Below are 19433 nucleotides of genomic sequence, written 5' to 3'. Positions count from 1 at the left end.
AAGTATTAAGTTTATACATAAATTGAGCAATAAAATTTAATCTAATAATATGATGAATTACTTTAGTGATTTAAGATAACTCTTTTTTAATATTATCTATTTTCTTTATTTTCGCATTTACAGCAATACACATTTTTTATATACGTCATGCTAAATTAGATACCGTCCTCCAGGCTCCATTACAGAATACACACTTGACACTAGAAATCAGTGCTTCCAGATCCCAAAAGTAAAATTACAGTGTTGTCAGCTAAAAAATATAGTAGTTTCTTAAAACAATACAGCAGATTCCAAATTCGATTACAGTAAAATTACAGTAAAAGTTTGTTTAAATATTAAAAGAAAAATAAGATGCTGTATTAATTTATTTGTAAATACATATCATTGTTAGTTATTCTAAAATAATTTCCTCATGATTTTGATAAATATTTGCATTCATCTTCAAAATCATTTCATTAGTGGGATTAAATTTGACACAGTTTTCAAAATTTCGACGAATGGCTTGCTGAGCTAACATATTTCCTTTAATAGTATTTGTGATCAGACAGTTCCTCTGCTTGGTTTTTATATTATTAATTTCACTAAACTTGCGTTCGACCTCAGCGTTTGGCAAAGTTGTGAGGCAAAGATAATACTAGACGGTTAGTTTTTGCTAAGCGTTAGTTCTGATTCATTGGGAATTCCCCGCACGTAAACTATAATATGTAGGTAACAATCCTACTCTACATTGTCTATAGATAAAGGTCAGTGGTTCTGGGTTCTAGATTAGGTTGCAAATTTATATTTCGTATTTTCTAATACGTTAAACGTATTAAATTTGATTAATTTGATAATTTATATGAACGGAAATTAAATACAGTATTTTCATACACTGTATTTTATCATTACAGTATACAGTAGAAAAGTCTAAAATACAGTAAATCTACTGTAATTACAGTGAATCTGGAAGCGCTGCTAGAAATGAAAAGGTAGATTGACATTTCTCAGTTATCATTTATGATTTATTAGTTCTAAGTGCTGACGGTTGATAACTGACACTTGACGTACAGATTACAGAATATTGATTGAATATTTCTAATTTCTATTACAATAATATTTATAGATTATTTTTATGCTGGAATCATAAGTTTGATTTTGATTTAATAACATTTATGGTCATTATGTAACACTAAAACAACTAGACGAAGTAAATTCATCAATTAATCATTCCAATACTCGATAGTTTTCAAATATTCAGGACTGGAGTAGATAAGGGTCAAACGACCATCTCGTGCAATCTTCAGCTTTCACATGCGCAATGGAAAAATTAATAAAGAATGTTAGGAAGTGGAACATTCCTGCATATTTTAAACATTATTAATAATACCTTTTACGCGTTAGGATAGTTTCATTAGTGACTGTTTCTTTGGAAAAGAACAAAGTGCTCATTTAGAAAGATTTGGTTGTACACCTACCGATTTTCGGAAAAAGTTTGCAATTTGCAACCGCCGCTCGAAACTGACCGTCTTGGTAAAGTAAACATGCCTGCGATTGACGGCTCATCAGAATCTACAAATCTTGTACCACCTAGTAATTTAAAACCAAGCTACATGAATCTCATTAATAATAGTGCAGCTGTAATTTTTAATGGGATTATAATTTATTGCTGCTTTCGCGATGGAGTATCATTGTTCTCCTTTCATCCAATTCTCATGTCAATAGGGGTAAATAATTAATTTAAATGTTACACATTTTATGCAATAGAATAGACTAATAATATTTATTTTCTATTTCCCTTACAGTGGCTGATATTTATGTGTAGTGCTGTCAATGCTGTCACTCCTGGTGATTTTGCAACAGAGTGGATGCCTATACGTCTTCGAAGTGCAAGGCACTGGGTACTTCAACTGGTTGCTGCAACAGTCATACTGACAGGTTTTATTATAATATTGATAAATAAAATCATTAATGATAAGCCACATTTTGTCTCCTTACATGCCAAATTTGGTTTAGCAGCCATTATATTTACTTTTTTAACTAGTCTCGGGGGACTCACCACCCTATATAGTCTAAAGCTAAAAGACTACATGGCACCAATTTACATAAAAGTAATACATGCTTCTGTCGGGTTAATTACACTTTGCTTAGGAGTGATAACAATAGTTTTAGGCAATTTTTCAAAGTGGTGGTCTTTTGGAGAGGTTTTAAGGTTCCTCTCAATAATACTGGTATTGATAGTTCTAACTCTGACAATTTTACGACCAACCCTAAAGGTATATTTTCGTCTGAAAGAAAGATTTGGATATGTTAGTTCTAACTATTAGATGAATTTTTCTATGATTTAAACAATAATTTATTCATTATTATTCCATAATTTAATCTTTACTTATGCTTAGTTTTCTTTGCTGTTTATATGTTTGGTGTTGTCATTACCAAAAGACATACTAGTTTTGCATCCATTATTGTAGGTGTAGCTTATCCATTGGATTGCAACAAAACACTTATTTTCCAAATAGAACATAATATGTTGTGACAGAAAAGTTATTGCATTTCTTTTAATATGGTATTATATGGCATGGTGGGGAAGTTTTGCGCATATATACTATTAGTTATATGCACAAACTTATAGCGTCCATTCATGGCTTGAAAAATAAGAAAAATTTATATCTTTCTTAATTTTTAGCTAACTTAATTTTTTTATAATATGTTGTGTGACACAGGCTTGTGTGTAAGTCAATAAAAGACCCTTCTTAGCATTTAGCAACAGAATTTCAACCTACACAGTATTTCAACTTAACATAACTTTTTTTTGTTTAGATTTTATACTGAGTCTCAGATATTTATTATTAGTTACTGTTTAATGTGAATTATTACCAAATGCAATGCCAAAATGCTATGCTTAAGCCAAAATGATTCCTATATATATAAAAAATATAGTGTAAAAAGTAATGGCACATTATTTTGTACTCTATTTTAAATCTCTATACAACACTTTACTGAATAATTTATAAACTTGGATCTGAAAGATTTTTAAATGTTTTTATGACTGAAAAAAGTATTTCTAATTTTTTATTAATGTATACTTCCAAATCTTTATATAGAACTATATTGTTATTATATAAGTCTACATTTTAAAATAATTAAAAAACATTTAATTGAAAAAAAATATATCAACGTACATACTGAGCGCAAATTTTTAATTAGATATGTAATGAGCATTTAAAATTTATTATAATGTCGTTTTATTAAAAATTTATATGCATAGAAATTAATTTATATTGATTTAAAAATACTAGTACATATATTGAAAATGTTAAGTATAATTTTAAGTAGACTTTATTGGAGGAAAAAATGTATTTTGTATTGATAAATTGATGTTTGTTCTCAATATTTACAATGTTATCATAAAGTCATCTAAAATGAGTCTGTGTTATTGCTAGATATGTCAAATATCAAAATAAGGCTTAGTTTGGGTATATTTGTTATCATTATTGGTTTCCTTTTGGATTTCCATTTAAGTAAATTATTTCATAGATTTGTTAATGTTTCAATGATGCTTATTCAATATTTTTAATAAAATGTGGTGCTGTAATGGATTGGTTATACTAGTAAATATGTATTGCATACTCTTTCCAATGTGCCAAAATTTTTTACTAGTAATATTATGATTTAATTATAAATTTCAATGTTTTGTGGGTTTAGTATTAAGCATAATATAATAAAGTGTATCTAATTAAGGGTATATCAAACTTACTTAATCAATATTCCTAATATCTTATTGCAATTGTGTAGCTCATTTTGCCAATACTAACTATATAAGTGTGTACACACCTATTTTGTTTTATTTAATAAAGAAATCCATTGAAATTTAGCATAATAGCTTTTGCCTTTGTGAGTGTTGACCTAGTAGCTTAAGCGTGCAACTCTCATCCCTGAGGTCGTAGATTCGATCCCTGATTAGCACCAAACCAATGGAACTTCTGTGCCCGCAATTTAATCGGTAGTACGCTGAACAAAAACTTCGTGAGGAATCTGGCATGTCTTAGACCTAAAAAGTGGTCGGCGTGTGCCAGGCTTACTTGCCTATTAGAAAAACAAATAATCACGAAACAGATACAGAAATGTGAAGCCCAGAATTAAAAGCTTGTAACGCCACTAGGTTTTTATTCATTGTAGACATAAGATTTATTACAATCAAAAACACACACACATAAACACACAAAATCACAACACTTAAAGAAAAAAACATGTGTGCGTGTTCTAGGTGTACACACGTAAGAAGTGAAACTTCTTTATGACCTTATTTTTCGAAAAATGATCTACTATATGCAACTTTACAGAAATTGGTTAAATAAAGTTAAATTAGATAAAGTTTAACAAAAGGCTTCTATTATCATAGACATGAATACAAATACAATTATTTTATTTTAACTTATTACTGTACTACTATGTAGTACTAAGATTACCTATTACAGAATTTCATTAATTGTGAAATTTTTAAATTTAATTTAACTTGTATAAAAGATCAGTTTGTATATATTTGTATGTAGTAGTTTAATTTAATAGTTTTGTTTATTCATTTGTGTATATATTCTACAGTATCTGGTAAGTTTGTATACTTTTTCCTCAAGGCCTGGAGTCAGGCGAAAAAATGGAAGAGGGCTCGCCCCCCGAGGTAGCTTGTAATATTATAATAGAAAATAGATTTTCTAAACTGGACGAGTCCAGTGTAGATACAGATGTGGATCAACGGAATTACCGAAAAAGAATGCGATTAGGTAAAATTTGCAAACACTGCAACAAAAGGAAAAAAAGATTCGATCCGACGCGTCGGAACAAACAAAAGGACACTGATTGCTCGTGCCAAATACCGGAAATTGAAATTCCCTCAATAAGTACTGGGCTTAAGAACGCTAATGCTCTAGATAGTTTTCAGAACAAAGTAGACCGTGTAGATACTGCAACTGTTAATACCCAACAGCACCCATCACCTCCATCAGACGTTTCTCAGTCCATAAAAAATCCTACAGGCCGAACGTCTTATGAGGCCTATGACATAGGGCCATTCGTAGTTCATGCGCAAAAAGTTTCTTCAGATACGGACATCCCCTCCCTTCACCCCGTTCAATTTGGTTATTTCCTCAAGAAAAATTATTTTAAAAACATAATTAATGGTAGCATCAAAAGGATAGGCCGAAACAGAATTTCCTATCATTCTCTGACCACAAATGTGCAAACGAATTTATTAATAACCCTTGCCTGGCAAGAAATAATTACAAAGCTTTTATTCCCTCATTTAATGTGACCCGAATGGGCCTGGTGCGAGGCGTTCCCGCGGAATGGTCTCCCGAAGAGATATTAGACAACATCTCTCTGCCTGTAGGCAGCGGAGGAATTATAAAAATTAGACGACTTAATTATAAAGTACGTAACAGCAGCCCTCCTGAGTGGAAGCCATCACAGACTATTGTAATAACTTTCGATGGTCAAACCCTTCCTAAACATGTATTTGTCTGCTACAATGCCCTGCCCGTGGAACTTTACGTATACCCCACTATTCAGTGCTATTCTTGTTGCCGATTTGGTCATACTAAGTCTAATTGTAACTCTCGGCCCCGCTGTTACAAGTGTGGCCAAGGCCATACAGGGGACACATGCAACATACAAGATGATGCCGCGACTTGCTGCCTATGTTCTGGTCTACACTTTGCTACAAACAGAAAGTGTCCAGAATATGAACGGCAGACTAAAAGTAAATTGTATATGGCTCAGAGATGTGTATCTTATGCAGAAGCAAATAAAGTGTATGATCCAGTTTCTAAATCTTTTGCTGATATAGTTAAGTTTTCAAACATCCAGAATACTCCTAATTCTCCTGTCCCACATGTATCGCCTTCCTCTCCCTCGATTCCGTCGTATAGTAGATCTTATAAGAAAACAATATTTGCTAAACCAACATCCCCCAAACTAAAACGACTGGGGTATAACAAAACAGAACACTTCAATTTGATAAAGGACTACGACGCTCCAGCTCCTTCTAACGGGGTCACTTTAATAAACAGTAACGTTAACAATAATGACATAATCTCTGATTTAATCCAACTTTTGACTGAAATTAAATCTAATTCTAACTCTGACAACAACGTAACCGAACAACGCCGCCAAATGATTGCTTCCTTAACTCAATTAAAATCCTCTTATGCGCCACGAACGCGAACAAATAATCCAGTGGAATTGCAGAAGCGCTATCTGCAATTAAAATGATTTAATCCATTTGCATAATAAATTTGAACCATTTGTCTCAACTCTGTCGGAAACATGGCTTCGCCCGGAATTGACTTTTCGAATTCCAGGTTATGTTATTCTCCGACAGGAGGACAGACCTGACGGCTATGGCGGTGTTGCCATAGTCATTAAAAATAATCTCCCCTATTCCTTATTTCCACTTCCCTCATTCGGAGATGACTTATCAGTCATTGCTGCTATTGTAAATAAAATTTGTATAGTGTCTATTTATTTTTCTCGTCCTAATGTAAATATTTTTTCTCATCTTAATCAACTGTTTTCCATCCTTCCAAGGCCATTCTTAGTCCTAGGTGATTTTAATTGCCAACATCAATCCTGGGGAAGCACTTCTTCCAACTATTATGGAGATCAATTATTAGATATTATAGATTCTCATTGTATCTGTATTTTAAACACTGGGCTGCCAACCCGTGTTACTGGTCCAAGTGAAGGTGCAAGTGCGCCTGATCTATCTTTATGTTCACCTGATTTAGCTTCAACTTTGGACTGGCACCCTCTTGCATCTTCGTATGGTAGTGACCACTTTCCACTTGTAATTACTTTTCCTTCACACAAACCTATAGTGCTTTTCATGAAAGAAGTCCCGCGGATATTTTTGGAACTAAATTTGACAGGTCGGCAATGTTGTCATTCGTCGATGTTATCAAGTTCGTTTGTTGTGGTAGATTTTTGTGAATTTTTAACTAGCTTAGTGCATTTTAAATATTGATTACAATGCCAAAAGTTGTAAAAAGTTCGGCTCGAGAAATGATATTAAAGGTGAAAGAGTTCTGTGAAGCGGAACATAAGAATCAAGGTGTTTTAATACAACTAAACAATGTTCGGAAGAGAATTGCCGCCAAAACAGGTACTTTTTAGAGTTGCCATTTAATATTTTTTTGCTGTATTGATGGGACTTTTATGATATAAATTCGTTTTTGCGACAAAATTGAACAAATACATAACGTGATGAAACTAGGTAACTGAAATTAAAACATATATTACATAAGCATTATAAACTTAAAGTTATTATTATTTTTAGTTGTTCATAATTTAATTGCAGGTGTGTCAGAAATAACTATAACAAGAATTACAAACGAAGGTATAACAGCGGTGTGTACTTCGAAAAAAATTGTAACCCAACAATTATGCAATAAAACTCTGAATAAAAAATTGTATTGCTTTTCTTTACCCTATCTTCTCAACTTTTCCCTTTAAGTAGGTAGAACACCGCTAATATAAGTAAATAAATATGTATATACTTTTTACATAACAGAAATATTGTTTCATCGAAGTATGCAGAAAATAATATTACTTGATAAATTACATCTGCTAAATGTAAATAAAATAGGTAAATTTTTTACTCATAAATGGCAACATTACGTCATGCGATTGCAGCGCCGCGTCTGGGGGACTTCTTTCGTGAAAAGGACTATACCAAAACCACTCGCTCTCCTCGTTTTAAATACAGATTAAACAACGCTGATTGGGAACTATTCAACCAACGAGTAGAGCAGAAAACTAGTATTTATTCTCAAGAAGGTGATCAGATCTCTGCCGAAATTCTTTCTCAGGTTTTGATTGAAGCTGCCGATGAATCTTTTTGCACTAAAACTAAGTTCCGATCGCAAATTCCTTCGCCTCCCTGGTGGGATCATGAATGTACAGCTGCAATAAAAACAAGAAAACAGGCTGAAAAAAATTACTGTGAGGAGATGTCAGAAGAAAATTTCGAGTTATATTTAGAATCTGCCCGTAGTGCTAAAAAATTGTTTAAGAAAAAGAGATATGATGGTTGGCAATCATTTTGTGCCTCCATTAGCCCAGACGTCAGCCCGTCAGAGGTCTGGCGTAATATTCGTAGATTTAGATCTGCATATAATAATTCTCCCTCTTCTAAATTACCGCTAACCCTAGCTGATCAGTTCATGGATCATCTTGCACCCCCTTCTGTACCGGAACAGGCATTTCCTCCATTATCTATTCCTGCTTATATTTCCGATGACCAAACTGGATTAAACGCTCCATTCTCTTTGATCGAACTTAAAGGTGTACTCAATAACGTAAAAGATTCTACTCCAGGAGAAGATGGGATTCCATATTCTTTTTTGAAAAACCTTTCGGACCGTGTGCTGATGCTGTACTTAAATATTATAAATTCTATTATGATTTCTGGGTGCATTCCCAAGTCTTGGATCACTCAATCTATTATCCCTATTTTAAAAGACAATAAACCAGCCGATGATCCTTCTTCTTACAGACCTATTGTCCTTTCTTCTGTTTTAATGAAAACAGCAGAACCCCTAGTTAAAATCCGTTTAGAATGGTTTTTAGAGAGTAAAAATTTATTAGCAACGTCACAATTCGGTTTTAGGAAAAGTAGAAGCACAATGGATAGCTTAGGTATATTCACTACGGACATAAGATTAGCTTTTTCAAACAACGAGTCGATAGTAGCTACTTTCTTAGATATAAGCTCAGCTTATGACAATGTTCTTATATCGGTTCTTAGGGGAAAATTGCTTTACTTAGGGTATGTTCCGATATACACTGCGAGTACTGTATAGTGCTCCCACTGTTCAAAAATTTGTTCCGCTATGGACTGCAGTATACAGCCGCAGCGTCCTAGGAAATATATGACGTCACAAATCCCCGCTATACTTCTACTGCGAGCACTGGCGTTTTCGAGGTAAGGTACTCGCAGTGCTTTGATCACGTGATCAATCAAAACCACTTGAATGCCTAACGGCTGATATAACTTACAGTTTAATAACAAACATTTAAAATTCTAACTTACTTTCTTTGTAGTATTAATTCAAGTGACAGTTAATATTAATATAGATTTTTTTAATGCGATAATACTCCAATAATAGTTTTTCTTGTTGAATTGAAAAACTTTGATGCACTCATTTGAAAACTGTGTCGAAAAACGAAGCTGACTAGTATACTGGACTGCGTTCCGTTTTAAATTGTAACCAGTATAGCTGGCTATAGAGAAACGGTTTCACAGTATACTAAATTGACGGTACTCTGTACAGTGGTCGCAGTGTATATCGGAACATACCCTTAGATGTACCACCGATTCTGTCAAACTTTATTATCAATATGCTCAGAGAAAGATACATTAATTTATTTATCGAAGATGTCAAACTATCGCGGACTGTGTGGAAAGGATTACCACAGGGTTCTGTGCTCAGTCCTTTGCTCTACAACATCTACACATATGATTTAGAAACATCATTGCAGGCATCAGCAAACGTATTACAATATGCAGACGATCTTCTTATATACAAATCGGGAAAATCGATTGAAAATAATTGCCAAGCTCTAACATCTTCCCTTTCAATGTATAAATTCCTTTCCAGACGATAATTTTATGTTTTTACCCGTTTCCCTGTTTTTGACCCTGGGCCACAATGCACAAACCGTGCGGGCCAATATTTAAAAAAAAAAAAAAAAATATTTGGTATTTGCGTCATTATTGGTATTTGGTTATTGGTATTTCCCCCTATATTACTAATACAGTATACTGAAATTGAATACTCAGTACTCTATGATTGGCGTTTTGCTAGTGTGTTTCTTTGTATTTCATGCTCCAGGTAAATTCGATTAAAACAGTTTAATCTTGGTTTTCCACCACTAATATAAAGTTACTGTGACAATATAAATAGTAACAACATTTTATTGATTCAAAAACAATATAATAATCTAAGGTAAGCAAGCAAGTATGATTTTTCCTTATTTATAAGATGGCGCCGAAAATCGACGTTGTTTCTAACAAAAATAGTTTTTTTCAGATGCCGAACATAAAACTACAGTCCTCTGATAATGAAATATTTGAAGTTGATGTTGAGATAGCCAAATGCTCAGTTACGATAAAAACTATGTTAGAAGATTTGGGCATGGACGACGACGAAGAAAAAATAGTGCCTCTTCCGAACGTCAACTCCGCTATTCTAAAAAAGGTTATTCAATGGGCTACTTATCATAAAGATGTTCCTCCTCTACCTGAAGATGATGAGAATAAACAAAAGAGAACTGACGATATATCGTCATGGGATGCAGATTTCTTGAAAGTTGATCAGGTTACATTGTTTCAGTTAATTTTAGCTGCCTACTATTTAGACATAAAGGGATTATTGGATGTATCATGCAAGACGGTAGCCAACATGGTTAAAGGAAAAACACCTGAGGAGATCCGTAAAACATTGGGTATATGTTAGTTCCAATTTCTGGATGAATTTTTTAATGATTTAATTTATTAAGTTTTTTTTATATATTTAATTTTTCAAATGTAAACTGAACTCTGTTGACTATAATGACTCCTTTTCCAGTCTTTGATTATTTAATTGTAATTAATTATTTGCATGCAGTAAATAATTAATTACATATTTTTAATAATGCCAAAGAAGTATAACTTCTTACGTGTGTACATAAGTACACGCACCCTTTTTTTATATGTTGTGTGACACAGGATTGTGTGTATGTCAATAAAAGACCCTTAGCATTTAGCAACAGAATTTCAACCTACACAGTATTTCAGAAACATAACTTTTTTTAATACTTTATACTTAGTATTAGATATTTATAATTAATTACTGTCTAATGTGAATTATTACCAAATGCTATGCCAAAATGCTATCTATGCTTAAGTCATCATGATTCCTACCGTCAAACGGGGTGAATAGATGGGCTTTCGAACTTTGGTACCGATTTTTGTAATGTTGCGGAATTGAAAGCCATTTTTTTAATTATGCATTTACTGAGTCCTAAAGAAATATATTCGTTTCCATTAGGATAAGTATGTAGTTTCTGAAAAAAAAACACAAAATATATGTGATTTCTATTTTCCTCCCATAAGGGGACAAAAGACACAAACGAGGGGTGATTAGAAAAATTTCGTAGGGCTGCGCCATCGCAGTTTCCCTGAATTTTGTTTATGTAAGGAAAAGACAAACAAATGAAACTCAATAATGTATTTCAGATTATATTATTTATTAATGTTTTTAAAATATATTAATTGAAGAAAAATAAAAAAAATGTGAAACTCGAAAACAAAACTAGAAAAATGTACTTAACTAAATGAAAAATTATAAATAGGTATAAATGCTTTTCCTTAAAGATTACACTTAACAATACTATCAAAACAAACTTAAAAATCATATTCTAAAACAAATTAAAAATTACATATATCGTCTGAAAAATAACATTAAATATAAAATCAGTTATTTAAATAATGAATGTCAGTCAGTCTAAGAATTTTCATTGAGGTATCTAATTTTTAAATACTGTCATCGTCCAAAGCCTTTAAAATTTCAGCATCACTTTTGTAATAATGTCGATTTTTTGTATTACTTGGTAATTGTTGTCGAGTTTTTTCTTTTTGAAGTTGTACTTCTTTAGGCGCGTTATGAAAAATTGATGAGAGTGAAATTTTACGATTGCGCGCGCACCTATGACACAAAATTGGCAGTGTGATATAGCGTGCGCGAGCGAGATGGGAATAAGACAAACTACAAGTAAAAAGAAATAGAATATGCGTGAAGCTAACTTCACGCATATTCTAGCTTAGCAGCTTAACAAGAATTTTGAATGACCATGACAATTGACATCTGACAATGACTTTACCTTTTAAACAAATATAGGAGTTTTAATTATTGTTTAAAATTAATAATTATATACCTAGTTATTTTCATTATACAAAATATTTGTGAAATAATATAAAATATTTTAATTAAAATATAATTCAATACAATTGAGGTTAACTATCCGTATGTATTATCGAGTATTATTGTTGATTAAAACTGAAACATGAACCATTATTCATTGCTTTTGTTTATTGCGTTTGTTACAGCAACTTTTTAGAAATATTCTACGACCCTATATATCAATAATTGAGAACAAAGATTTAAGCACGAATACTAATAAGGAGAAAATGAAGGCTTGGAGCGATATAACAGAGAAGTAAACATTTTAATAAGTACCTGCATCTCAAAAAAATGACCACATTATTTAATCAAAACATCAGATTTAATCTAGCAAATATAAGGACAAGAGACAAAAAACAATTGATGAATCAGTGGAAGTGCACTAAATTGAATACAAAAAAAGAGTTGTCATCTTATCGCCGTGAAACATCAAAAACTGGAGGTAGAACAAAGCCACCATCACCTTCTCGAGACACAATGGTTTGAAGTAGATTTCAATGAATTTGATTGTGATGGTGTCGAGGTAGGAATGTTAATTATAAATATGATGTATGGTGATGTTCAAGGTTCAACCTTTCAAGCATAGGCATATGCTTACAACATTACTTTATTCCCCTACAGGGTAGTTAGAGATATTGTAATACCTCAAAACATCCATGTTGCACTTGTAGTACCGAAACTCTGTCCTGCCAGAAGTGAGCCCATTCCCACTTATAATGGACAGTGGGTATAATACACCTTAATACCTGAGTGCGAACCACTCACCATGATACTTAAATTAATAGATGTTATTTATATATTTCAGGTTATTACAAATAAAATCATTTTGGAAACAATTGATATCCCAAAAGCAAATAAAGCCAACAATGACAAGGTAATAAATCAGTTTTGACATAACTTGAATACTAAAAAAGCCAAACAAAGGTGGGCACAACAGTGACAACATAACTTAACAATTTCATTATTTTGTAGGATTAAAGAAAGGTTAAAGAAAATCATGTCGAACTGAACAACAAGAATCCCCAAACAACTCCAAAGAAACCTACAAGGAAGACACCGGTATTATATTTAAATTATCTCTATCTCTAAATAGAATAAAAGAAAGTTGCTATCCAGGTCTGTAGCATGTGCTACAAATTATATTATTAACACATTTATATAATTATATTAATATAAATGTGTTAAAAAATGTATAATATGAATTATAAAAAATTTTAAGTTTTGCATGGACAGAGCTTAAATTAATATTCTCTTATTTGTTGCAGAAAGCAAGTAGTTTTGGAGAAGCCTCGTAGATGCACAACCAAGTAATGATTAATTTAAAATTACAAACCGAAATTCTGATGAAGACATTAGAGTCACTTAAAAATAAATAGTATAATGAAATGAAAATGTTTTAAAGATAAATAGTGTTTTATTTGTTTAATGTAAGAGAATAATAATAAATATTTATTTAATAAATTTTTCAAATGTAAACTGAACTTTATTGACTTTAATGACTCCTTTTCCAGTCTTTGATTATTTAATTGTAATTAATTATTTGCATGCAATCAAAAACTATTTTTAATAATGCCAAAGAAGTATAACTTCTTACGCGCGTACATAAGTACACGCACCCTTTTTTTTTATATTTATTACAGTATTCAATGGTATTTTTTTACACTTCTTTAAATTCACCCCACTTCTAGTATTCTTGAATTTTTCTATAGAAATAATTTCAACATTTTTCTGTTTGATTGTTTTATTTTCCTTTTTTTCTAAATCTACAACCTTGGTATTGTGAGTGTCACACATCTCACCCTGTGCTGGATCTTTGAATTCACTAAAAATGTTATCTGTTTCTATATCAGGTAAGTAATCTATGATCGATGCACTTTCATCAATGTAGTTAATGATGAATTCTTCATCTTGTTGTTGTTGAGAATCATTAATTTTTTTTTAACCTTTTTGTAGTAAAATGTATTATGTATTCCATGTCTGGCTATATTTTCAGTGTAACTGTTTGTTTTTATATATAATTTATGTTAGCTGTAGGATTACGAAATAAATAAATAAATAACAATAGCATATTCATCCACACATGCTACAGGTAGTAGATTTATGTCAGCTTCTTTGATTTCTTCAAAATTTAACATACTCTTAGATTCTGTCGAATCCTTATTCATGAAATCATAATTCAGTTTATCAATAAGTTTTTGTACTTCTTTTTTTTTGCGTAGGTGTGTTTACTATTTTATTTTCAAGGTCTTTACTTTCGGGGTCAATATTAACCAGTTTTCCAGGAATAACTCTTACTTTCTTTTTATTGTTCCTTTGTTTGCGTATGTGTACAGTCTTCGTAATTTCATGTTCGGATACACTTTCTAAATTGTCATCATCTATATTCCCTAAACTTTTTGCAGATTCTGCATTTAATTTTCTTTTACGTGTCGGTTCCTTAATATTCATTGTGCCATATCTCATTTCTTTAAGTAGTTGCAAGACTGATTTGTCTACTGCATACCTTGATTTATTGGGATCTTCATTTTCGCTACTTGGGAGTCTTGATAGGACTTGGTCACGATCAACAGGAATAATACCTGCTTTTCGAAAACCAGCTTTAGGCTGCCAGTCCACCAGAGCGGAGCGAGGCAGCGGAGCCGAGAAACGGACTAATGCGGAGTGGAGTTGCGTACTGTGACTGTCCACCGGAGCGGAGCGAGGCTGCGGAGCGGAGTGAGGAAGTAATGCGGAGCGGAGTTGCTGTGTTTTTCAATATGCGGAGCTAGGCAGCAAGTACGCGACGAGTGATTTCGAGCTCCCGGCGTGGGGCGATTGGTTTAATTCTACGCGAAATGTCAGTGATAGCAGACATGCCATCGAAAAAGTTGATACATTATTACCTTACATTGCTTGAGGAAGAAGAGTTGGAGTCAGAAGAAGCCGAAATACTTACCATATACCATTTGAACAATTCTATGAGTATACATACAGTTATAGAAGCCATGTTATATTAATTTAAAAATCGTAATCTGTCACAAAATTGACCGCATTTTCATTGGGTTCTGTTGGCTCTGCTGCAGATGTTTCAATATCCTGGGTTGTTGGAATTTGTAAAGCGCTAGGATTAATGATACTAGTGTTAATATTATCTGAAGCACTAGGAATATTGACACTAGTGTTGGTATTATCTGAAGCACTAGGAATATTAAGACTAGTGTCGATATTATCTGAAGCACTAGGAATATTGATACTAGTGTTGATATTATCTGAAGCACTAGGAGTATCGATACTAGTGTTGATGTTATCTGATGTAGGTGTTGAGCCTGTAGAATAACCATAATTATTCGGAGAATACCAACTATGTTGAAGATTACTTTCTTCAGCTGACATTACCGCATTAAAGCAGGTTTTTTTAATTTGAAGTTGAAAATAATACGGCAGCTTTTTTGTCGATGCAGCCAAATTTAAAAAAAATAAGTCTATTTCATCGTATTTATCACTGGCTGACATCATGTTTTTAAGTTCTATCCGTTCTCGTTCCAACACTTCGCGGCGTTCTTGATTTTTTTTTAAATAATCTAGAATTTCATCGTTCTTTCTTTTTTTGGATGTTGATGGAAGAGATTCCGAAGCTGTTGGATTCTTAGGATCATCGGCAGAAGGAAGATTATTTGAATTTGATGGCAAAAAATTGCATGATTCCCGTGAACTCTCTTCAATGGTATTTGGCGGATTTGAAGTTTCGCTTACTGAGTGGTCCAGGGGCGTAAAATTTGTTGACCGGTCTCTGTTACTCATGTAAGGCAATAAAAATGACATGGCTTTTTGATATTTCCATTCTTTTCGTTGTTTTCTAGCCTGTCCACTCCTTGTTGCATTTTGTCTTTTTAAGGCATCCCGATGGTTATCTCTCAGTTGTTTCCATCGCGACTTGGCAGTTGTAACTGAAACAATCAACAAACACAAAAATGTATTACATGGTCTATTTATGACAAAAATATTACATCACTTACGCGAAGTACAATTAAATACGTTTTTTTTTAGGTATTTAGCAACCGGCCAGTCATTTACAACGATGGGAGAGAATTTTAGAATTGGATTGAAAAGTGTATCAAGAATTGTTGAGGAGGTTTGTGATGCTTTATGGAATATATTGCAACCTCTTGTCATGTCACAACCAACAGAAAACGACTGGAAAGAAATCGCAAAAGATTTTGATGAACTATGGCAATTTAAAAATTGTATAGGTGCTCTTGATGGCAAGCACGTATATATCAAGGCTCCCTCGAAAACCGGGTCCTCGTTTTTCAACTACAAAAAGAGATTTTCTGTAGTATTGATGTGTTTAGCTGATGCCAAAAGGAAAATCATAATGGCTGATGTGGGATCTATGGGAAGATTTTCTGATGCAGGAATTTTTGATAACAGCATTTTCGGAAAGAGTCTAAAAGAAAAGAGATTGAATTTACCTCAGCCGGTACCATTTTATCAAGGTGGAGCAAAAATGCCGTTCGTATTTATAGGAGACGAAGCTTTTCCATTAATGGAAAATTTTATGAGGCCTTACCCACGTGATGGACTTAACGCAGAAAAAAAAATTTTTAATTACCGATTATCAAGAGCACGTCGTATTGTTGAGGCAACTTTCGGTGTATTGACGAGAAAGTGGTACGTGTATCATAAAGATTTTGAATGCAAAATAGAAACAGTTGACAAGGTAATAAAAGCAACATGTGTTTTGCACAATTATTTAATTCAAAGACAACCTAATTATATAAACAATATTGAAAATAACATGGAGCAATCATTATTATCAGTTGGTGATATTATAGAAACACAACATTCTAGTAACGATGGTTATCAAGTTCGTGAAATGTATTGTTCATACTTTAATAATCAGGGGAAGGTACCATGGCAAGATACTCGAATTTTGAAAAGAATCTATAATAGTCAGTGATGTGAGACAGATATAGATAATTTGGCCAGCTGCGGACATTATTTAACTATTTAGGCTATTACATTATATAGGCTATTTTGTTAAATAAAAAAAAAGATATCAATATGTACCTACTAGAAGGTATTATAGAATAAAGATACATATTATTTACCATCCGATATGTTTGTTTCAATGATAATTTGGTCCCACGCAGCATCTTTTGTTTCGTTGCATTTGTAAAATTCTGAAGATGTGTTCCAAATGCACGGAAACTTTTTCACACTTTCAATAAGTTTTTCATCCATTATCTTCGGTCACATACGCACTGGTCGGAATACGGCGGCACACTGCCGGCGCAAAGTGCGCCCGCGCCCGCACTCGCTTCCCCGCTCCGCATCCCCGCACGTTTCCCCGCTCCGTTTCCCCGCTCCGCATACCGGTTTTATATGAAATTTTAAACTAGCTCGCAAGTCCCTGTTCACTTAAGAGGAGCGGAGATTTTGTGCAATCCTATTGGTTAATATTTCTCCGTTTCTCGGCTCCGCTGCCTCGCTCCGCTCTGGTGGACTGGCAGCCTTAAGGTTCGTCTCAACATTGTCGGACAATTCATTTATAAGGACTTTTAATAGTCTTGGGAAGCATCCTTTCGGTACTGAAGCTTGGGTTCTGCCATCTGTTTTTTTCCATTTAAGTAAAATGTTTCTCCAAGCCATTTTCATGGGCCTAAAGAAAGCGATGTCTATAGGCTGCGTTAAATGGGTAGAATTTGCTGGCAGAAATATAAATGAAATATTGTGTTGTTCACATATTCTAATTACTTCGATAGATAAGTGTGATGACAAATTGTCACCAATCAGAATTTTTTTCCTGTTTTGTTTTTAAAACACGGAATTACAATGGATTTTATGTAATCATCAAAAGTGTTGGCATCAATCCAACCAGATGCCGTTCTATTGTAACGTGTGCCGTTAGGTCCACCGGTAGTCCAATTATCATAAATATTGTTAGCTTTATAAATTACATATGGAGGCAGAAGCTCTCCTGCAGCAGTACCAGCCATCATTATAGATATTGATGATTTAGATTGATTAAGGACTCTTTCAGGGTACTTAGTTCCCCTTTTCACTATAACCTTTTTACGTCCGGGGTCATCATTGAGGTTCGTTTCGTCGTATTTTTTGGATCTATTTCTTTAAGGGATATCTCTAATTCGTCAAAGTATTCTTTAATTGTTTCGGATGAAACTTGAGCCCTCGACTTTTTTATATTTTGACAGATTCTCAAAGAAATGGTATCTTTATGCCTTTTTAAAAATCTTGCGGCATAATCGGGTTCAGGCATATTATTTTTAAAGCGCCTGTGTGTGATGCCTAAATTATCCAAATACATTTTAATTAGAACTCTTAAATCGTAAGTGTCTAAAGGATAACCCCAATTGCCGCAAATATTTATATAATTGACGATGTGGCGTTCTGTGTCGTCATCTAAGGCATTTTGACCACCTTGTGTTTTCATAATTTTTCTACTGTGTCGGTATAGCACCGATTTGTTAATATTATATTTATTTGCGATAGAGGCTAATGAGCAGTTTGGTGTAGTATCAAACTCTTCCAAAGCTTGTTGAATTGTCTCCTGGTCATATTTTCAATATTGCTTACCCCGTGGATCGGGCTTATAGTTACGAGGCATCTTTGTACCTGAGAAATAAAACAATGATGAAATTAACAAAACCAAAGATGTACCTTATTATTTCATTTTAGGTACTTAATGAATGAGGCTTCATGAGAAGGCGCTATTCACTGTTTACTAATACCATAATACAATTTTTGCTTGTTTCTGGGCCAATCTTCCTCTGTTTACCCCTAATAATAAGACTTGCTATAACCGGCGGGCGTAATTGATTGTATCTCAAGTACACTTATTAAGAACCTCAAAATTCCAAATTTAAACAAAATTAAAAGCTTCAAGTATGAAACTAAAAGTGGAAGTTGAACCGGAGATAAACATTACCAAATAGTCCTCTATCCTTTTTGGCAGCCCTGATTTTATCATATCTAATCACCCTTCTTTCGTAACTATTCATCCCTTTGCTGCATCTATTAACCATATTCGCGTGCTCATTAAACCCTCAGGTGTGTCTATTCACCCCCTTCGCGTGTTTTTTGACCTCAAAAAATTAAAGTACTTACAAAATAAGTCTAATTAATTATAATAATGTATATTCTTACCTCAACAATTACAGCACAATATATTTATGATTGTAATTAGAAGATATTTGTTGACTTCTATCGCCAAAATTCTCTAAATTACGAAAGTTCAAACTCACATGCACTTTAACGACTTTTTTTTGGTCAACTTTGAAATTTAGTTTTGACGTTTTTAGCGAAGTTGCCATAAATAAAATGTTGCCAGACCAAGGAAAATAAAACTACCAAATGACTAAAGATACGGTTTTGTTTACTGGTATCACTCAGTTATATAAATTAAGGTTTAAAATTATGCCAAGTTTTTTCTCTATTCCCCCCCGTGAGTTCTATTCACCC

At 33.2% G+C, this 19433-nt stretch overlaps 2 protein-coding genes across 2 annotated transcripts; one reads left to right on the top strand and one right to left on the bottom strand.

The window, feature by feature from the left end:
• The first annotated feature begins 1016 nt into the window (after positions 1–1016).
• LOC125061581 (transmembrane reductase CYB561D2-like) lies at positions 1017–2505 on the top strand. Its single transcript, XM_047667059.1, has 2 exons — positions 1017–1703; positions 1782–2505. The coding sequence occupies exons 1-2, from the start codon at positions 1521–1523 to the stop codon at positions 2301–2303; spliced, it is 705 nt and encodes a 234-aa protein (XP_047523015.1). The 5' UTR covers positions 1017–1520; the 3' UTR covers positions 2304–2505.
• Positions 2506–14969: 12464 nt separating this feature from the next.
• LOC125061555 lies at positions 14970–17377 on the bottom strand. The gene is made up of 3 exons (XM_047667027.1): positions 17063–17377; positions 15182–15898; positions 14970–15064 (listed from the first exon to the last, which is right to left on the bottom strand). The coding sequence occupies exons 1-3, from the start codon at positions 17193–17195 to the stop codon at positions 14970–14972; spliced, it is 945 nt and encodes a 314-aa protein (XP_047522983.1). The 5' UTR covers positions 17196–17377.
• Between the last annotated feature and the right edge of the window lie 2056 nt (positions 17378–19433).

This window comes from Pieris napi, chromosome 23, assembly GCF_905475465.1.
Source record: "Pieris napi chromosome 23, ilPieNapi1.2, whole genome shotgun sequence".
Taxonomy (NCBI): domain Eukaryota; kingdom Metazoa; phylum Arthropoda; class Insecta; order Lepidoptera; family Pieridae; genus Pieris; species Pieris napi.
Note: the sequence above shows the minus strand (reverse complement) of the source record. Positions and strands in the feature narration are given on the sequence as shown.

Coding starts and splice junctions, on each gene's coding strand:
- LOC125061555 (XM_047667027.1), bottom strand. CDS start 17,195: ATGGATGAAAAACTTATTGAAAGTGTGAAAAAGTTTCCGTGCATTTGG. Junction 15,899..17,062: donor TGAAACAAACATATCGGATG/GTAAATAATATG, acceptor TGATTGTTTCAG/TTACAACTGCCAAGTCGCGA. Junction 15,065..15,181: donor CAATATTCCTAGTGCTTCAG/ATAATATCGACA, acceptor CTAGCGCTTTAC/AAATTCCAACAACCCAGGAT.
- LOC125061581 (XM_047667059.1), top strand. CDS start 1,521: ATGCCTGCGATTGACGGCTCATCAGAATCTACAAATCTTGTACCACCT. Junction 1,704..1,781: donor CAATTCTCATGTCAATAGGG/GTAAATAATTAA, acceptor TTTCCCTTACAG/TGGCTGATATTTATGTGTAG.